The sequence below is a fragment of the Oryza sativa genome, chromosome 11, assembly GCF_034140825.1.
Source record: "Oryza sativa Japonica Group chromosome 11, ASM3414082v1".
In the NCBI taxonomy this organism is placed as follows: Eukaryota; Viridiplantae; Streptophyta; class Magnoliopsida; order Poales; family Poaceae; genus Oryza; species Oryza sativa.
Window position 1 is genome coordinate 26,353,342 of NC_089045.1, and position 19,313 is coordinate 26,372,654.

At 40.6% G+C, this 19,313-nt stretch overlaps 1 protein-coding gene across 1 annotated transcript; it reads left to right on the forward strand.

The window, feature by feature from the left end:
- The first annotated feature begins 13,006 nt into the window (after window positions 1-13,006).
- On the forward strand, window positions 13,007-14,229 carry LOC9266969 (uncharacterized). The gene has a single exon (XM_015760858.3). It carries the CDS (start codon window positions 13,033-13,035, stop codon window positions 14,095-14,097), a length of 1,065 nt encoding a protein of 354 aa, XP_015616344.1. The 5' UTR covers window positions 13,007-13,032; the 3' UTR covers window positions 14,098-14,229.
- The last annotated feature ends 5,084 nt before the right edge of the window (window positions 14,230-19,313 follow it).

Below are 19,313 nucleotides of genomic sequence, written 5' to 3' on the forward strand. Positions count from 1 at the left end.
GCGTGGTATATATGTTGATCTTATTTGTGAAAACTGTTGTTAGTGAGAAGGTAACAGCTGGTTATTTCACATGCGGTGTCATTAGCTTGGGACTTGTCTCCATTATATTGGATCGGGGTTGTCTTGAAGATAGGCCAGCCTTTTGAATGCAAAAAAGGAGAAATATTCAAAAAAGGAGCAGTATACTCTGCTGCACAGCTACTATGAAATGTTCGCACGCGTTTTTAACTAAGCTTTGGAATGAAAATCGCAGAATGTATCATAGTATCATTCGTTTGGAAATTAATTAAAGATCTGCTCAAATGTTCGTGTGTACTGGGCCAGGGTGTGTGTGTCTTCTTCGTAATATATATATATATATATATATATATATATATATATATATATATATATATATATATATATATTTTGAATCTATTCTACACCCCTCCCCTAGAATAACTATTCTAAACCCTCCTCCTCCCATGGGTCAAACCCACCTCCCCACCCTCCCTAGGGCTCAAAACCCCCCTCCCACCTTGGTCAAAGCGTCCTCCCACCGGTCAAACCCACCCACCACTTTTGCTGCTCTCATCTTGCAAGAATCGTGCAGTAACAGGACGGTCATCGGACAGTAACAAGACAACATTATCGCAGTAACAACGTCAAAAAGTAGCCATGATGGATCTAGTTTCGTTAAGCGTTTTTTTATGAACATCATGGTGCAAACGGGTTGGAAATATAAGATATGATGTGAGAGATATTGCTCTTTAAAGATTGATATTTACCTCTTTTTTAGTCCTCGTCTCACTGGAATAGCGTAGTAACACGATGGCTAATATGCAGTAACACGTCTGCTTTTCGCAGTAACAACATTAAAAAATAGTTATGATGGTTCTAGTTTTGTTAAGCACTTTTTTTTACGAACACCATAATGCAAATGAGTTAGAAAAATAAGACATGACGTGTACGTTAGTACTCTCTAAAGATTGAGATTTAAAATACTCTAGACCTAAAAAAACATTACTTCTATAGGGCCACTGTTACTATGCATGTTCTCTGTTACTGCAAATTTTGTTATAGTGCAGTAACAACCTATAAAGTTTACAGTGACAACCTGTATATTTTTGCAGTAACATATGATGTTACTACCCTTCTGAGATAATGTTGCTGCCGAATCATAGTAACAAGGTATGATTGTTACAGGTACATAACTGATTTGTTCTCACACAATTTAAACAGACATATAAAACATGCAAACAATGTTTTCTATTCATATAACATCATGCAGTGAATTGGTTAAGAGAGCTTACTATGAGATCATGGGTTCAAGTCTTGGTTTCACCAATTTATTTGTAATTTTTCTAAAAAAAAGGAAAAGAATAGGAGGAAAATGAGAGATGGGAGGGAGAGAAAAGGGTCGGCAGAGAGAGATCGAGAGGGGAGGGAAGAGAGAAGAGGCAGAGGGAATACGGGAAGGAGGGAGGGAAGAGAGAAGGGGGAATACGGGAAGGAGGGAGGGGAGGGGAGGGGAGGGGGAAGAGAGAAGAGGCAGAGGCAATACGGGAAGGAGGGAGGGAAGAGAGAAGGGGGAATACGGGAAGGAGGGATGGGAGGGGAGGGGATGGGGATCGGATGGAGAGGAGGGCGCGCCCGGGAGGGAGGGAGGGAGGGAGGGAGGGATGGGCTGGGCCTAAGAGGTGGGAGGGGTTGTAGAATAGTTATTCTAAGGGAGGGGTGTATAATAGAGCTAATAGATATATATATATATATATATATATATATATATATATATATATATATATATATATATATATATATATATATATATATATATATATATATATATATATATATATATATATATATATATATATATAGTGCTTAAATAGACACAAATAAATATGCCTGTGTTGCCTCCCACACAGGCCACCTGGGCGGAAGCCCTAGCCACCGCTGCCTCCCTTTCCTAACCCATTCCCTGCCTCGCCGCCGCCTGAGTGAGTGACCGGCAAAGCCGGTGGCCTGCGAGGACGGCGGCGACCACCAAAACTCCGGCGCGGGCGAGTCTTTGGTGGAAGCCGGTCGGAAGACGACGGCGAGGTGGCTGGCGACTGTGTCTGCGGTCACCAGAGGCTTGGCGGCCTCAGACGGCTAGCCAAGGGCGTGGGAGATGGCGGCATCTGGCCGGCACGGCATCATTTGGTGGAGGGGTCGGAGATCGGCTTGGCGCAGAGAAGCGCAGCCGATGGCAGCAGAGGCCGGCTCGACGCGAGAGACGCGAGCTGCGGAGATGGAGGCCGGCTTGGCGCGAGAGGCGCGACCGATGGAGGGAGGCCGGATTGGCACAAGAGGCGCGTCCGGTGGAGGAGGCCGGCTTGGCGCAGAGATGCGAGGCTGGCGGTGGAGGAGGCGACCTAGGTGTGAGGTGGAGCTACCAGTGGGTGTTGTGCGGTCTTCCGCGCACGAAGGCTGGCCAGCGAGGGACACCGGTGCAGGGGTCCCACATGTCGGCAGAGCTTGTGTGGCGGTGGAGCATCGGTGCGTCGGCTGTTGATTCGCAGGTGGTGAGCGGTGGGTGAAAACCAGTCCGGTCTTGGCCGGACCGATAACGATGGTTCATTCCCCCTCCTAAGGGTATTGTCGTGCTGTCTCACCCCTCAAGGTTTATTGCCCAGTCTTGTTTCCTTTGAGTCCCAACGGATGGCGGCGGCGGTCTTTTCGTCGCTTCTCTTCTTGAAGACGTCATTTTGGCATCCCCTATGGGGCGATCTCGGCTTGTGTGTTAGTGATGTCGGTGTGTGGGCAGTGGTATATTTTTTTCCTTTTTCCTAGTTACAACTCTCCAGAGTCATAATCTTGTAATTTTTTCCTGTTCTATCAATAGAACCTCGCACCGTCTCGTGCGAGTTGTTAAAAAAAAATAAATGGACACAAAATAAACGTTCAGGACAGCAATATCTGACTTCTACAAACTGAAGGTCATCCTGATGCTCTTCAGGTTAATCCTCTTATTTTGAAGCAAGAATAAACAACGCATTGGCATGATCTATCTGGAGAACTTAGTGGAAAACAATATATTTTGGTTGAAAGTAAACATTGAATCGGTAAATATTCACCTCAATTCACGGTAGAAAAAGCCAAACAGGACCGGTGGTCCAACCAGAGGCTCGGCTGATCTAGCTTGTGAATAACCACACAGATGAGTGACATTGTGCTATTGCCCCTATTGGACCACCACACATTTAACATGGCATTACAAGGTTTACGATTGTCGTGGTAGAAACAAACCAAGACCTCTTCGTACTCCCGATACCTCATAAACCTATTTGGGTAAAAATAGTAATAAAATTGTTGAATAAGAACTCATTTGTCTACTGATTTCTGCATAGAAATATTGCTTAAACTGAAGCGTAGTGGGTTTATCATTTTCAGATGACGAGTAATTAAATTAAAGAACTCCCGTCAGCTGGCTTGTGTGCACTACTCTACAATCTTTTTGTATAGACTGACCTTTATAGCAGGAGATAATCCAATGAGCTCCTATCATATATATGTGCACTCTGTATACATTAAAGTTGAGAGTAAGTGAGTAACGACTGGCTCAAGGGTGCAGTCGCATTATTTTGATGAGTAGGTGCCATTTTTCAATGTGAATTATTTATTGAGTTTTGACTCAGCTACACGCATGGTGCAACAGTCCGTGTAATTTTGGATGTTCATTGTTGCACTTGATTTGTTCAGTGGCTTTACTAAATGGAAATATATGACCCATCTGATCCTGTGCAGCTTGTAAAGTTAGTGAAATGATCTTAACCATTCATTATTATTAAGAGTAAATCAATAATATATTAATACAATGATTAGGGCTAACTTTATTTTTTTTCGGGCTAGCTTGATATGTGGTCATCCACTACGTTGGCATCGCTCATATGTTATCGACAAAGGAAAAAAAGGAAAAAAGGTTTACTTAATGCTAAATGATGTTTTTTTCTAATATTGTCCCTCTACGTTTCTACAACCGCTAACAATAGTTTAGATAACATTTCTGTTGATGACCTTATGTGGAGAAGATAAGGATATGATCTAGATTTTTTTTTTAATGTTGGTATGATTTTTACAGGCGAACCATATAAGGTTTCGCCTACAAAAATTATTTTTTTAGGCCGACTATTTAAGAGGTCCGCTTGCGAAAGTAAAGGTACTTTCGCAGGTGGACCTCTTAAGTGGCCCACCTAAAAAAATTAATTTTCGCAAGCGGATGACGAAAATCCACCTCGGTTTATATTTTCGTAGGCATGCATTTGGCTCAGAGGGTCATACCCGCCTGAAAAAAAAATAAAAGACTAACATCGCTAAAAATCGTTTTTCTAGTAGTGACTGTCGATAAATTGAAATATGGTCCCCATGAATATGTCAAGACCTTCTCAAATATTCTGGAATAACCTTGAGAAATGTTAAAATCCTCAATAATATAGAGAAACTGCATACACAAGGTTATATTTTAACGTGTGATCTTTTCCCGTGAATGAAACGTGACTGAATATTAACATGTGAAAGAGATTGCACGGACTGACGAATTCACCTCTCTCTCAATGTGTGTGTGACCGGGCACATAGCTGTGCTGTAGTACTGTGGTGCACTTACATTACAAACACGTGCTCTGCGCCCCAAAATAAGTGTCCATCTTAGCACTTAATTATGAGACGAAGAGGTAAATAACCCTAGATGTTCCTTGCTATACTAATTAAATAAGAGATGTTTGAGAGTGGGAGGATAGTAAGCTTGAGATGGAAAGAATTTTGAATAAGAGGTAATTGATATGGTCATTTATTTTTAATTAGTGGCAAATTTTAAATCCACGGTGAGTACTTATTTTAGAATGGAGGGAGTACAAAGATAATTTTTCATTGTAGTCTGAATTAAACATGTCAAAGTCATCACAGAACCATGGTATGCGCCATGGAGGAAAAGAAAATAAAGAGTTAATTTCACTTTGGGCCATATTTTATTGTCAAAGTTTTACTTTCAACCACCTTTTGTCTAATCTTTTTTATTTGAACTAGGTGTTACACAATAGACCACTCCAAACCACATTTTCAACACTTCAACGACATCGAGCACATCACGACAACAACATACCGACTAACTTCCTCACCTATAAACATGCCATACCTTTGCCTAAGTAAACGCTAGATGGCTAGTGAAGGAAGTTAGGGTGGTTCATTGTACAATAAAGAAAGGTAAAGTGAAAACAATTGGGTATGTATATGGTGATACAAAGTGAAATTTTAGAAAAAAACGTAGCCCAATATATAATTCACTTACAATTAAATGATCAAATGAGTAGGATGCATCAGTAGTAGCTAGCTACAAAGTGAAGTTTGTGGTGTGCCTAGATCTAGATTGCTAATAGTTAAAACAACCTGTCCCAGGATTAATCGACGAGAATATGTTCTGCCTGTGAGCGTTGATGACACAAACTGTCCATCCTTCAAATTGCGCATATCCTTGGATTTTCATAGCTAGCCATCCAATTTATCCTGAATCTTCTAAAATACGAATCGGCTGTGTCTAGCTACAGCAAAATAACAGCTCAAGATTGATTTTGTAGTAGACTCTACACATTCCTGATGCCTCATAAGCCGATATTTTGTATTGTATTATTGTAAAAGTAGTAGTAGAAAAAAAAACCTTTTTCTATCAAATTTAAGCTTCACTGTGAGTGCATGAGAAACCAAACAAATCTCTTCTGCTGGTGTTGGGTTGCGTACTCTGTTGTTCTTTATTATATATTTATAGGCACACATATTTATTTGGAGGAAAAAAATTGTAGGACACATATGGACAAGAGTAAAAATGCAAAAAATAAAATAAAACATAAAACTATATATATGTACGCGTAGACGACATTGGGGACTTGGGGTAGTAGGCATCATTTTTCAGTTAACGTAACTTATTCTGCAGAGCTTCATTCAAAGAACAGTCCATACAATTACCGATCGATCAATGGTTGTACTTGTACCGAATGGTACACACATAAAGTTCATATTAGTGTCCTCTACTATATCAAATTTTAAAGATTAGCCACTGCCAAATGATACTCTGCTGCACACAACTACAGGGCTGGCTAACGGGCGATTGATCGCTCGATCCCCATCCACCCATGTACACTCCTCTCCCCCCATCCTCCTCTTCTTCTCTTCCTACTACACCATAAATTTTAAAAAAATAAAAAAACAAAGTTAGAAAAATTTATGTATAGAAATACTATATATAAAAAATATTTGAATTTAAATTCAAATTTAAAACGGGTATGTAAACTTTTGACTTATAAACTTTGGGTTTATAAATTAATATTTAAATTCAAATTCAAATTTGAATCGGGTATGTAAATTTTTGACTTATAAACTTTGGGTCTATAAACTTTAGATGTATAGAAATACTATTTATAAAAAATATTTGAATTTAAATTCAAATTTGAATCGGATATAATTCAAATTCAAATTTGAATCGGGTATGTAAACTTTTGACTTATAAACTTTGGGTTTATAAACTTTAGGTGTATAAACTTTAAATGCATAGAAATACTATATATAAAAAAATATTTGAATTTAAATTCAAATTTGAATCGGATATAATTCAAATTCAAATTTGAATCGAGTATATAAACTTTGGGTCTATAAACTTTAGGTCTATAAACTTTAGATGTATAGAAATACTATATATACAAAATATTTAAATTCAAATTCAAATTTGAATCGGATATATAAACTTTTGATTTATAACAGATGTGTAACTTGAGATGTACAAACTTTAGGTGCATAAATTAACTAAAATAAAAAAATAATGCAGTGTCAAAAAAAAAAAAAGAAACCAGGTGGACGGAGGGGGATCCGAATCTGGTCGCTAGGGGCGATCGATCGCCCCTGAGCAGTCTCGCACAAGTCACAACTACTATGAAAAGTTACAAACATATATCCCGTCACCACAGCATGTATCAGTATCATTCGTATTTTCGATGTAAATAGATAATTCAAATGCGTGTATGTACAGTTGTAACTAATGTATAATCGTAGAAAAAATGTTCCACACTCAGCTGGAAAATAAAATGAACGTGTTTCCTGCATAGTGGCACCAATCAACAGCTCAACATATATAGGGCCAAGAAGAAGGTGACAGCATGGATCCTACGCATCCCTCTCCGACTACAATTGCTATTAGTTAGCCATATACATTTTTGGATGGAGTAATTTTTTTTCCCTATCACATCGAATTCGGATGCTAATTTAAAGTATTAAACATATACTAATTACAAAACCAATTCCATAACCTTAGACTAATTCACGAGACGAATCTATTGAGCCTAATTAATCCATGATTAACCCATGTGATGCTACAGTAAAAATTTAAATTCGTCTCGCGAATTAGCTCTTATTAATGCAATTAGTTTTATTATTTCTCTATATTTAATACTTTAAATTAGTGTCCAAACATCTGATGTGATAGGTACTAAAATTTAGTCTCTGATCCAAACACCACCTCAATTGTCTATCCCACAAAATGAAGCTCATATCACTCCATCTTATGTTCAAGTTCAATTCACTTCCGATATAATTTCAAAATTTTGAAAACTTTGTAGATTTTGGTGAGACTACATTCTTCCCCCGTTGCCAATAGATTGAACCCTTACGATAAGTATGACCATATGGATGCGTGACACAACGTTATTAGACTACCTCGGTTCGTCCATCTCATTACAAGGTTTAGGGTTGTTGTGACAGAAGAAATCGAGGATGTCTTAGTACTCCCAATACCTCATAAACCTATTTGGGTATCCCATAAAGTTGTTGAATAAGAACTCATTTGTCTTCTAAATTCTAGATGAAAATATTGCTTAAACTGAAGCTTAGTGGATTTATGCTTTCAGTAGATTCATCATCTGGTATGTATTGCCTTTCAAGCCGGCTGTGAGAGAGGAACTAAAGAACTCTCTTGGGTTAGGCTTTGTGTGCTCTGCTCTACAATCTTTTATATAGACAAAGACATTTATAGCAGGAGATAATATTTAATATCCGGCCTATCATATAAGCTAATATGCACCGTGTATATATACAGTGCATTTTCAGAGTGGGTGAGTGTAACGACTGGCTGCAAGGGTGCACTTGCATTAATTCGTTGGGTGGGTGTCATTTTTACTTATGAATTAATTTTTTGTGTCAGCATTATGCACGGTACAATTATCCATGTAATTTTGGATCTTCACCATTTTACTTGATTTGTTCAATGGCTTTACTAAATACTCCTAGAAAGATATGGGCTATCTGATCTTTTTTTTTAACGACTTGCACCGGACAGTGTGAAGTTCATATTTATAGAGCGGAAAAAAATTACAAAATTACAACTCTGGGAAGTCGTAACCAGGAAAACAAAGAGAAAATAACCACCAACCACACACTGACAACACCAACACATATATCCAGGAGAAACTAGCACCGAACCGACCACTGCTAAGCCAACAAAGAAAATTACAGCCGAGATCACCAAAACCCAATCCTTACACCCGACAACAAATTAAACTCCATTCTAGCCATATATTTGGGATTGAGGGAGAGACACTAACAGATCTAGCGGAGTAATCAAGTGAATTCATTGATCAAGTGGAGTACATCGTCTGATCTTCACAATTAAATCACCAAATTATTAATGTCTTTAGCAAGCATAGTGCATAACTGCATATCTTCACTGCTAGATCAATATACTAATATCAAACATGCAGAAGTTTATTTTTTTTAAAAAAAGACATGCATGAAAATTTGATCAGTTAATTTTTGCCATGTTTGATGTGGCTCAGATCCACTTACTTCGTGCCACACCCATTATCTCCATCAGTCATCCCCAAATCCAACCAGAGCTCGAGCTCGCCACGGATGACCCACCACCACCACCCATGCACGCATGGATGACGACAAGCTCGCCCTCGCCGTGGCGCACGTCGCGTTCCCGGACGTAGAGCCTCATGCCCGCCCAATCTATCCGTTAATAAAAACTAACAACATATATCGGTAATCCAATAAAAAAACACCTTATTTTTAATTTATACTTAATTTGGTAGACATGTTTCATAAACAAAATAAGTCTTAACATATTTGTAGAGGACGAAGGAGATTATAAATAATTGCTTATGAGAACTAACAAGGGCGTTCCTACGTTATACTACCCGGGGTCACAGAATCCCAGGTAGATTATTCAAATCGTATCTAAATTACACTATATTAATTAATATATTAGTCAATAATTAGATAAATAGTATGTATTGGACCTTGGTAATTTTTTTCTTGGTTCGCCACTGCGGACTAATCAAATAAGCAATTTTAATAAAAAAAAATATGGAGAAATTGTACTTTCCAAGTGTGCAAATATTCTTTCGTTTATATTCCACTCTTATTAGCGTCTCAAACATAACCTACGATACATGCATGCCAGCGTGACTGCGCGGGCTATCTTCCTAGTTCCATAGAAATTTCATATAATTTTATAGGATTCATTTATTTGATTCAAAAGCCTATATAGAAAAAATCCTTCAAAATTTCTATGATTTTTGTTTGAATCAAATGGGGCCTGAATTTTTTGGTGTGCCTAGATTGCTAATAATTAAAACCACCTCTTCAAGGATTAATAGACGAGAAGATGTTCTGCCTAGGAGCGTCGATGACACAAACTGTCCACTAATGTCGGGCTATCATGCATCCTTCAAATTTATCATGTCCTTGGATTTCATAGCCATCCAACTAACCCTACATCATCTGAAGCACGAATCGGCAGTGTCTAGCTACACCAAAACAACACCTTAGCTCAAGATTGATCTTGTAGTGGACTCTACACATTCCTGATGCCTCATAAGCCGATACTTGGTATTGTATTGTAAAAGTAGTAGCAGAAAAAAAAACCTTTTTCTATCAATTTTAAGCTTCACTGTGAGTGCATGACAAACCAACAAATCTCTTCTGCTGACTGCTGGCGTTGGGTTGCGTACTCTATTGACCTCTTAATATATTTATAGGCACACATCTTTATTCGGAGAAAAAAAATTGTAGGACACGTATGGACAAGAGTAAAAATGCAAAAAATAAAATAAAACATAAAACTATATATATGTACACGTAGACGACATTGGGGACTAGGGGTAGTAGGCATCATTTTTCAATGTAACTTATTCTCTGCAGAGCTTCATTCACTGCAGAACAATCCATATAATTACCGATCGATCATTTTTCAACTTGTTTTGCCGAATGGTACACACATAAAGTTCGTATTAGGGTCCTCTACTATATCGAATTTCAAAGATTAGCCACCTGGTAAATGATACTCTGCTGCACACGACTACTATGAAAATATCACATGCATGCTTTTAATTAAACGTTACAAACATCAGTATCATTCGTACGTTCCCAAGTAAGTAGATAATTCAAATGTGTGTATGTACAATTGTAACTAATGTATAACTGTCAGAAAAAAAATGTTCAACACTCAGCTGGAAAACAAAATGAACGCGTTACCTGCGCGGCGGCTCCAATCAACAGCTCAACATACATAGGGCCGAGAAGAAGGTGACAGCATGGATCCTATACGCATCCCTCTCCTACTGCAATTGCTATTAGTTATTCAATTACCTGTCCCACAAAATGAAGCTCAATTCACTCCATGTTGAGTTCAAGTTCAATTCACTTCCGATATAATTTTAAAATTTTGAAAACTTTGCAGATTTTGGTGAGACTACATTCTTCCCGCGTTGCCAATAGGTTGAACCCTGATGATGAGTATGGCCATACGGATGTGTGATGTAGCGTTATTAGAGCACTGCAGTTCCTCCATCACATTACAAGCTTTAGGGTTGTTGTGACTGGAGAAGTCGAGGATCTCTTAGTACTCCCGATACCTCATAAACCTATTTGGGTATCCCATAAAGTTGTTGAATAAGAACTCATTTGTCTTCTAAATTCTAGATGAAAATATTGAATAAGAACTCATTTGTCTTCTAAATTCTAGATGAAAATATTGCTTAAATTGAAGCTTAGTGGATTTATGCTTTCAGTAGATTCATCACATCTGGTATGTATTTCCTTTCAAGCCAGCTGTGAGCGAGAAACTAAAGAACTCCCTCGGGTTGGGCTTGTGTGGTCTGCTATACAATCTTTTTTATAGACAAAGACCTTTATAGCAGGAGATAATATTTAATGTCCTATTATATAGGCTAATATGCATCGTGCATATATACAGTGCATTTCAGAGTGAGTGAGTGTAACGATTGGCTGCAAGGGTGCACTTACATTAATTTGTTGGGTAGATGCCATTTTTACATATGATTTTTTTTTTGTCTCAGCTTCATGCACGGTGGAATGTCCATGTTATTTTGGATCTTCACTGTTGCACGTTGGACTTGTTAAATGGCTTTACTAAATAGAAAAATATGGCCTACCTGATCTTTGTGCACAAGTTAGTGCAATATCATGCAATCCCATTGACAGTGAATTCATTACTCAAATACTCATTCCGTTTCATATTATAAGTCGTTTGATTATTTTCCTAGTCAAACTTCTTCAGGTTTAACCAAGTTTATAAAAAATATAATAGTATTTTGAACACAAAATAAAAAACATTATCAAAACATAGTCAATGCACTACTAAAGGAATCATTTTCCTAGACGCCGGCCCCGTTTGATTCCAGGCTAGCCGTAAGTGGCGCCGCCTGGAAAAACCGGGCGACCGGCGCCGGGAAAATGCATTTCTTAATCCGACCACACATGATAATCCCATTATCCCACGCGGCTGCTTAAGAGGACCGCACGAAAAAAATCAATTTTTGCGAGCGGGCATATTAAGTGGACCGCACACGAAAATACCTTTCCCTCCCACTCACTTCAAAATTTTCACACCTATTCTCCCTTACTTTTCTTTTTTTTATTTTCACTCCTCTCTCTCTCTCTTTCCACCTCTTTCTCTTCTCCTCCCCTCTCCTCTTTCCGGGGGATGCGGCCGGCTCGGCGGCGCCACCGACGAGGCGGCGGCCAAGAACGGGTGGGAGGCGACGTGGCGTGGACTAGGCGGGCACGGCGTCGAGCGGCTCAACGGACGGCGGCAGTGAGGGCACGGCAGGGAGGGATGACGGCAATACCCAGATCCGGCGCGGTGGCGGCCGGCGCGACGGTGGCGGGGGCAGGCAGATCCGACGGCTGTGGCCGTGAGCGGTTGGCTCGAGATCGGCAGTGGTGGCGGGTCGCGACGGCGAGGGGCGACGGCAACCGTCCCCGCCCGGATTCTAGGGTTAGGGTGGTGGCGGCGGCGACGCGACGACAGCGATGATGATGAGTTGCAACGGGCTTGGTAGCAGTGGCGCGACGACGGCGATGACGACGGGAGCGGCAGCGGGCGATTCTAGGGTTATGGTTAGGGTTTTTTTTATTTTTCGATTTTTTTTGTGTTTTTTTTTGCGTGCGGGCGGTATTACTTGACCGCACGGGATAATCGATTATCCCGTGCGGTTAGGCCACCCGCACGCGAAAATATTGATTTTCGTAGACCCCTGGATGTAGACGGGCGCTACCTCCGCACAAAAAAAATTGATTTTGTACTAGTGCTGCTAGATTTAATGAAACCAATTTGATATTTATATATTGCTAAATTTTTTTATAATTTTTGTCAAACTTAACAAAGTTTGATTAGGCAAAAAGTCAAACGAATTATAATATGAAACAGATGGAGTATGTATTATCTTATCTTCACAATTAAATCACTAAATTATTAATGTCTTTAACAAGCATAGTGCATAACTGCATATCTTCACAGCTTGATTAGTACAGTATAATATCAAACATGCAGAAGTTAAACTAAAAATAAAGACATGCATGAATTGATTAGAAAAAAATAATAATTCGATCAGCTAATTTTTGCCATGTTTGATGTGGCTCAGATCCACTTACTTCGCGCCACACCCTTCGTCTCCATCACTCATCCCCAAATCCAACCAGACCTCGCCACATCACCCATGCACGCATGGATGACGACAAGCTCGCCCTCGCCGTGGCGCACGTCGCGTTCCCGGACGGCGACCTGTTCACGTTCCCGGACTTGGAGCCCCACGGCGCCGGCGCCGGCGGCGAGGGCGGCACCGCCGGCTACCTCGCCGCGTGCGGCGACCGCCTCCTCCTCGCCGACGACGAGTACGGCGTGCTCCGCCTCACCAGCCCGCTGACGGGGGACACGGTGGTGCTCCCCGGCTTGGTGATCGGCGGCGGCGTCAGCGTCCGCGACGTGCCGGTGGTGCTCGCCGACGAGGCGGCGCCGTCCGGCACGGCGCCGCGGCGGTGGAGGGACAGCGAGGAGATGTCCGTGCTGAAGCTGGTCGTGTGCCCCGTCGGCGGCGGCGGCGGCGGCCTCGTCGTCGCCGCCATCGTCGGCCGCGAGCACTTCGCCAAGGTGGCGCTCTGCACGCCTGAGGGGTTCGTGTGGTCGATCAGCGCGCGCGACCGGTGGCGGTGGTACGACGACATGGCGTTCCACGGCGGGCGCCTCTACGCTCTCACCCAGGCCGAGGACCTCCTCGCCTTCGACGTCGTCGACGCCGGCGACGGCGAGCCCGTGGTCACCGGCGTCGAGCGCGTCGTCCGCAGCAGCGTGGACGCGTTGGACGTCGAGGACACCCGGATGCACTACCTCGTGACGTCGCTCGACGGCGCGCTGCTGATGGTGCGCCGCGAGATGGCGGACGCTGGGAGCACGGACGGGTTCGAGGTGTTCGAGGCCGACCTGGCGGCGTCGCGGTGGGTGGAGGTGGGCGGGCTGGGCGCCGGCGGCGAGGCGCTGTTCGTCGGCAGGCTGTGCTCCAGGGCGGTGCGCGCGCCGGACGACGGCGACCAGATCTTCTTCCTCGACGACACCGACGGCCTGTCATTCCGGTGGGAGCTCCAGCCGCGGCCGCCGTACCAGGTCGCCGCGTACGACATGGTCCGGCGAACGTTCAGCATGCTCATGTGGAAGAAGCCATTGGAGGACGGCAACACGCCGGTGACATGGCTCTTCCCCGACGACGACGATGACGACGATAGAGTGACCAAGTGATCAAGCCATTAGGATTGGCAGATCGATCAAAACCATACAATTATGGCGAAATAAATCCATATTAATTTCATGAATCATCATCATCATCCAGGGCTCTGCTGCACAACATGGAATGGAAGTGGGTTAAATGCTCCTGATGCCTCACAAACCTAGCTAACCTATATGTTTTATACTTCTAATTAACGTGAAAAAAATAGAAAAAAAACAACAACCCGTTTAAATCAAATGCTAGATGTGCAATTTTTTGCGAGTGAGGGATGCGCGCGCGCGCGCACATATATATATATATATATATATATATATATATATATATATATATATATATATATATATATATATATATATATATATAATATTGTATTATACATTCTCTTGTTTTATAGATGAACCCTTTTCAATGGGAAATTGTATCTTTTTCACTAGAACCAACCACCAAAGAAGTCCATTTCTATGGTTAACAAACATAACTCCGGTGCCCCACTTACATTACAATATATATTTCTTGCACGCATGATCGAGCACTATATATATATTTATATATAGTAGACACAAAGGGTCCTACACTATAATGTGCACTCAAGCAGATATCAATAGTGCTTCAGAAAGTTCTCCATGCGGTGAAATTAAGACATATACAACAGTGTGTTTGTACTACATTCTACTCGTGTCAAAAACATGGAGATGTTGTTTTGGGAACTAATATGCATGGCCACCAATTTAAAGTATAACCCCGATCAACAATTAGTTTCTATTACAATATATATGTATATATACAACCTAAAGGAGTTATTATATTATAAAAGTATTATTCAACACGGCACTATCACAGAACAGCTTATCAGTGCCGGTTCAAGATAACTCGATACTGATGATGGTTTTCCGTCCCAAAATACAAGCTTGCGCCATGCATATGTTCTCTTGGCACTGATGGGGAGATATCAGTACCGGGTCTTACAACCATTCGGCACTAATTGTTTGGCAACATATCAATGCGGAGTGTTGCTATTAATCGGCACTGATGAGTAACGCATCAGTGTCGGGTCTTGCCAGTTGGAGCGTGATAACTAATTTTGGTAGGAAAAACATCAGTGCCGGGTTTTTAAGAGTACTCGGCACTAATGCCACTCACATCAGTGTCAGGTATTCTTATGATCCAGCATTGATGATCTCAACCATATTATTTTTGTTTATTTAGGATATATGAACTTAACCTTTTCATACGTACTCGGATTGCAACAAAACATATATGGGAATTGTAGCTCTCAACGAGATCTATGATTTTGTAGTTGACAAATTTTTCATTTGAATTCTTTTAAATATTCAAATCCATAATTTAAATCTCGGTAAGGATGGCTCAAAAGGAAAAAAAAATATTCATTTGCTAACAAGATTGATGTGTAGGTGAGTTGGTAAAGATAGGTGCATGAGAGGAGAGGTTTTTAGGTTCGAATCTACACCATGACAAGAATTATATTTGAGTTGAAGAAATAGTGGTTGCACCTTCATATATACATAGCTATACGCTTCTTGACGTCAATTCTTGTTTGTAGGATTATTTACACTTGCATCCTATTTGTGGGTGTGTCCAATGTCTCACTTCACAGTCCATCTCTCAGTCGTGCCGAACAATGTCTCACTGCACACAGTCCATCTCAGTCGTGCCGAACACATATAATGTACTCAATCATGCTAAAGTGAAATTGTTGCAACATAATGTTTGCACAAGACTTCAACAGAGAGATGAACGTTGCTAAGCACTCCTGTCGTCTCACATTCCTATAGGAGAAATGTGCATGATATGGAGAAATTCTTTTCTCTGAGGAAATCCTTGTCTCTTTTCTTTGCGGGGTGTATGGATGACTCATTTGATATACTTTCAGCTAGAAATCTTATGTTGTTGAGTTTTGAATTTTGCTGCGCCCTCTTACGCCAAAGAAAAGATCGATTCTTTTTTTTTGTTGCATTGTTGTTCTTGTGTTTGTGAATTTGGAGTAGTCGCTACACACCATATATATTGCAAGATTGCCAAACATTTTGATTTCAAGGGCCTACATTTAATAGATTGAGATTATAAAATGTTCCATGCGACTCCCATGATATCCTGGACAAATACTCATTGTTAATATATCTAATTGCTTCGTATACCAAATAGAGGAATTTTTATGGTCCAGCAGGCAGTTTCAGTACCAAATCTCGTCCATTGGATTGAAGGGATCTAACGGTGTTTGGCATGGAAGGGCATCACTGTAATTTAGCATTAGACAAGCGATTGAATCGGCTTGAGTATCATGAAAGAAACCCTACGTCGTTTTCTCTCGATCTGAAATCATGTCAGCGCTGCTCCTGGGAGGGAGGTTGATTTGCTCTTGGTTTGTACTTCCACGGTGGCGCTTCCTTCGTCGCTACAATCGTTATCGTTGATTTCATCGCCACCGCGTTCATCACTGGAGCGGTCTTGCTGTTGTTGCTGTTGCACTCCTCGCTAAAGCGCTCATCGACACCGCAATGCTCGCTGCCAGCAACAAACAAAGTTGGGGGAAGTTTCGATATAACTTATCTGTGGGGCACGAAGGATGGTGAGAAGATGAAATCCCCGAAGGTATTCAATTGGGCAGAGATCAGGAAGGAGTAGATGAAGACAAATGTGTCATTGGATTGGATTCATGAGGTATGATATATTCTTTCATTCAATGAGAGGACGAATATGGAGAGACGACCGCGCGTGGCGCTAGCTGGGAGAGAGGATGAGTAGGGAGAAAAACACTACGACACCACACAAGGATAAGACGACACAAGTGCGTTCCGAAAGCATGCCCATCCTACCTAGCTTGATCGGACGGTCAGATTTGATTTGTTACAACGAGATATAGGTACCTCAAGATACCACTTGTTGGATCAAAACAAATTTCTTTAGGGAAAGATTGTCCCCAGATTCATTTATTTGGACAGAAGAGTAAGTTTAGTATTATTAAATAATTTGCAACTATATAGCTTAACTACGAAGCTAACGGCCCGGCGAGAAATAACTAGGAAGCTAACAAGTTGGACAATACAGTTGATCAAACGTGAAACCAGAAAATTTTTACTTGTACAAACATGCGATGATTAATCTTGGTGATGAACAATTGTCAAAGGTAAGTATTTATTGAAAATGCAGTGAACAGTGTTTTCTGACTGTCGGTGAACAGTGTGTTGGCACTGGGAGCCTGTCAAACTAAGCAATGCGCACCAATTAGATCGGAGGTGTCCAGGTAGCCCGACGGTCAAACCGGCAGACTCTGGGAGGGAGTCAGTTTTGGGTTGTTTTCGTGAAATTTCTAGATTGTTTCATATTTATGACTACTAAATCATTTCTATACATATGTGATATTGTTTGTGTGCTGATATGAGTCAAGTTGGTGCTAACTTGTACTCGGACATAGAGTTTCATTGTTGTTCATGTGCATGTGTTGCTTGAGGCCGTGGGAGTATAGCTGGTGATGGATTGGGACTAGGCTTGTGAAAAGTTAAGGTCTAGACAATCAATGACATGATGCGGGATGCTCAGGCTAGACAACATGCACGTGGAGGTGAAAGTTTTCATATGACATATACCTGGTGTTGTGTGCGTTTAGAAAGAGTCAAAATTTGGATTGCAGTACAAGTTTGGAAACATTAGAGTGCGGAGTTGTATGGGGATGCTCTTTCCCTGGTTTGATAGGTTTCCTATATATGTGATCAATATTCCTAGTTGTAGTTGGATTCGTAACTAGGGGCAACCACGTTGTGGGCACAAATAGAAGAGGGGTTGATTCTAAAAGATTTCGACTTTCTAGGAGATGAGTGTTAGGGTTTGCTTCAAGATTTCAATCCTAGTTCGTGAGGAGAGATGAGTCCATTAGATGTATTTTGTAAACACATATTGATGCAATAAAGTTTTGTCGATACATGTTTTTCTGGGTTCCGACACGGTCAGACTGTTAGGATTATGCCGGTCTAACCGGCGGCGAGCAACCGGTCAGACCGGCTGTGGCGAGAAGGCAGTAGGCAAGGAGGTGGCAATTTGACCGGCTAGACTACATTGGTCAGACTGGCGGCAAAGTGCGGTCATACCGTTGTACGTATGGCGGTCAGACCGGCTACGCCAAGGATTTCATCAGGTTAGAGGGTAATTTTTTTAATTCTATGGAAAGATCTAATACGAATGTTATACAAGGGTAATGATTATATAAATAGAAAGTATAGAAATTTTTTGTTGAACTAATATACACATTTTAGGAGGAAATATTATACGTAGAAAATTTAACATTTTTTATAAAAAACACTACTAGAAAAATAATTTATTGCCACGAAAAAAATTGTAGCATCAATGCTAAAATTGTTGCAATAGATACATGTTGCCACAATCTTAAAATCGTTGCTAGCCGTGGTAATAAATAGCGTGGTAATAGGTTATTGCAACGATTTTTATTTAGTTGCAATAAATTTTGTTATTGCCATAAAATGTATGTGGCAAAAAATATATATTGCAACACTTCATATCGTTGCAATAAATAACTATTGCCACCACTCTATGTGTGGCATTAGTTCTACGTACCAAATTAAATATTTCAATATTAATTTATCATCCTAACTATTTTCTTTTGATATCTTGTCATGGCTAGGATTCGAACCCAAGATCTCTCCTTCACGCGCGCTCTCCATGACCAACTCACCTACGCATCAATTTTGTTTAAAAATACATATAATTCCATTTGAGACTGCTTAACTGAGATTTGAATCATGAATTTGAGTATTTAAAAGATTTCAAATGAAAAATTTAAATTGTAGATCTCATCGAGAGGTATAAATTTCATATAAAATTTGTCCTAATCCGTGTCCATATGAAAAGAATAAGCTAAATTATGAGATGATAAATTTTTTATTGCAACGTATTTGTTGATCATGGCAATAGAAAATAGTGAAAGTACCATGTATTGTGCAAATTGCCACAAAAATTAAATTTGTGGCGATAGAACATGTTTTTTTGCAATAGCAATATTTTTATGGCGATAGCTCATTTCCTATTGCAACAAAAATACTGAATAAAACAACGATTGTAAATCATTGCAACAAAGTATAGTTATTTGCCACAGAAAAATTATCATTGCGATAGTACAATATATTGCCCCAAATTATTTTCGTTGCAATTAATTGGTGGCAATAGCTCAATTATCTTGTAGTGAAAATGAATGTAT

What these genes read in the sequence shown, in the direction of transcription:
- LOC9266969 (XM_015760858.3), top strand. Translation starts at nt 13,033, where the DNA reads ATGGATGACGACAAGCTCGCCCTCGCCGTGGCGCACGTCGCGTTCCCG.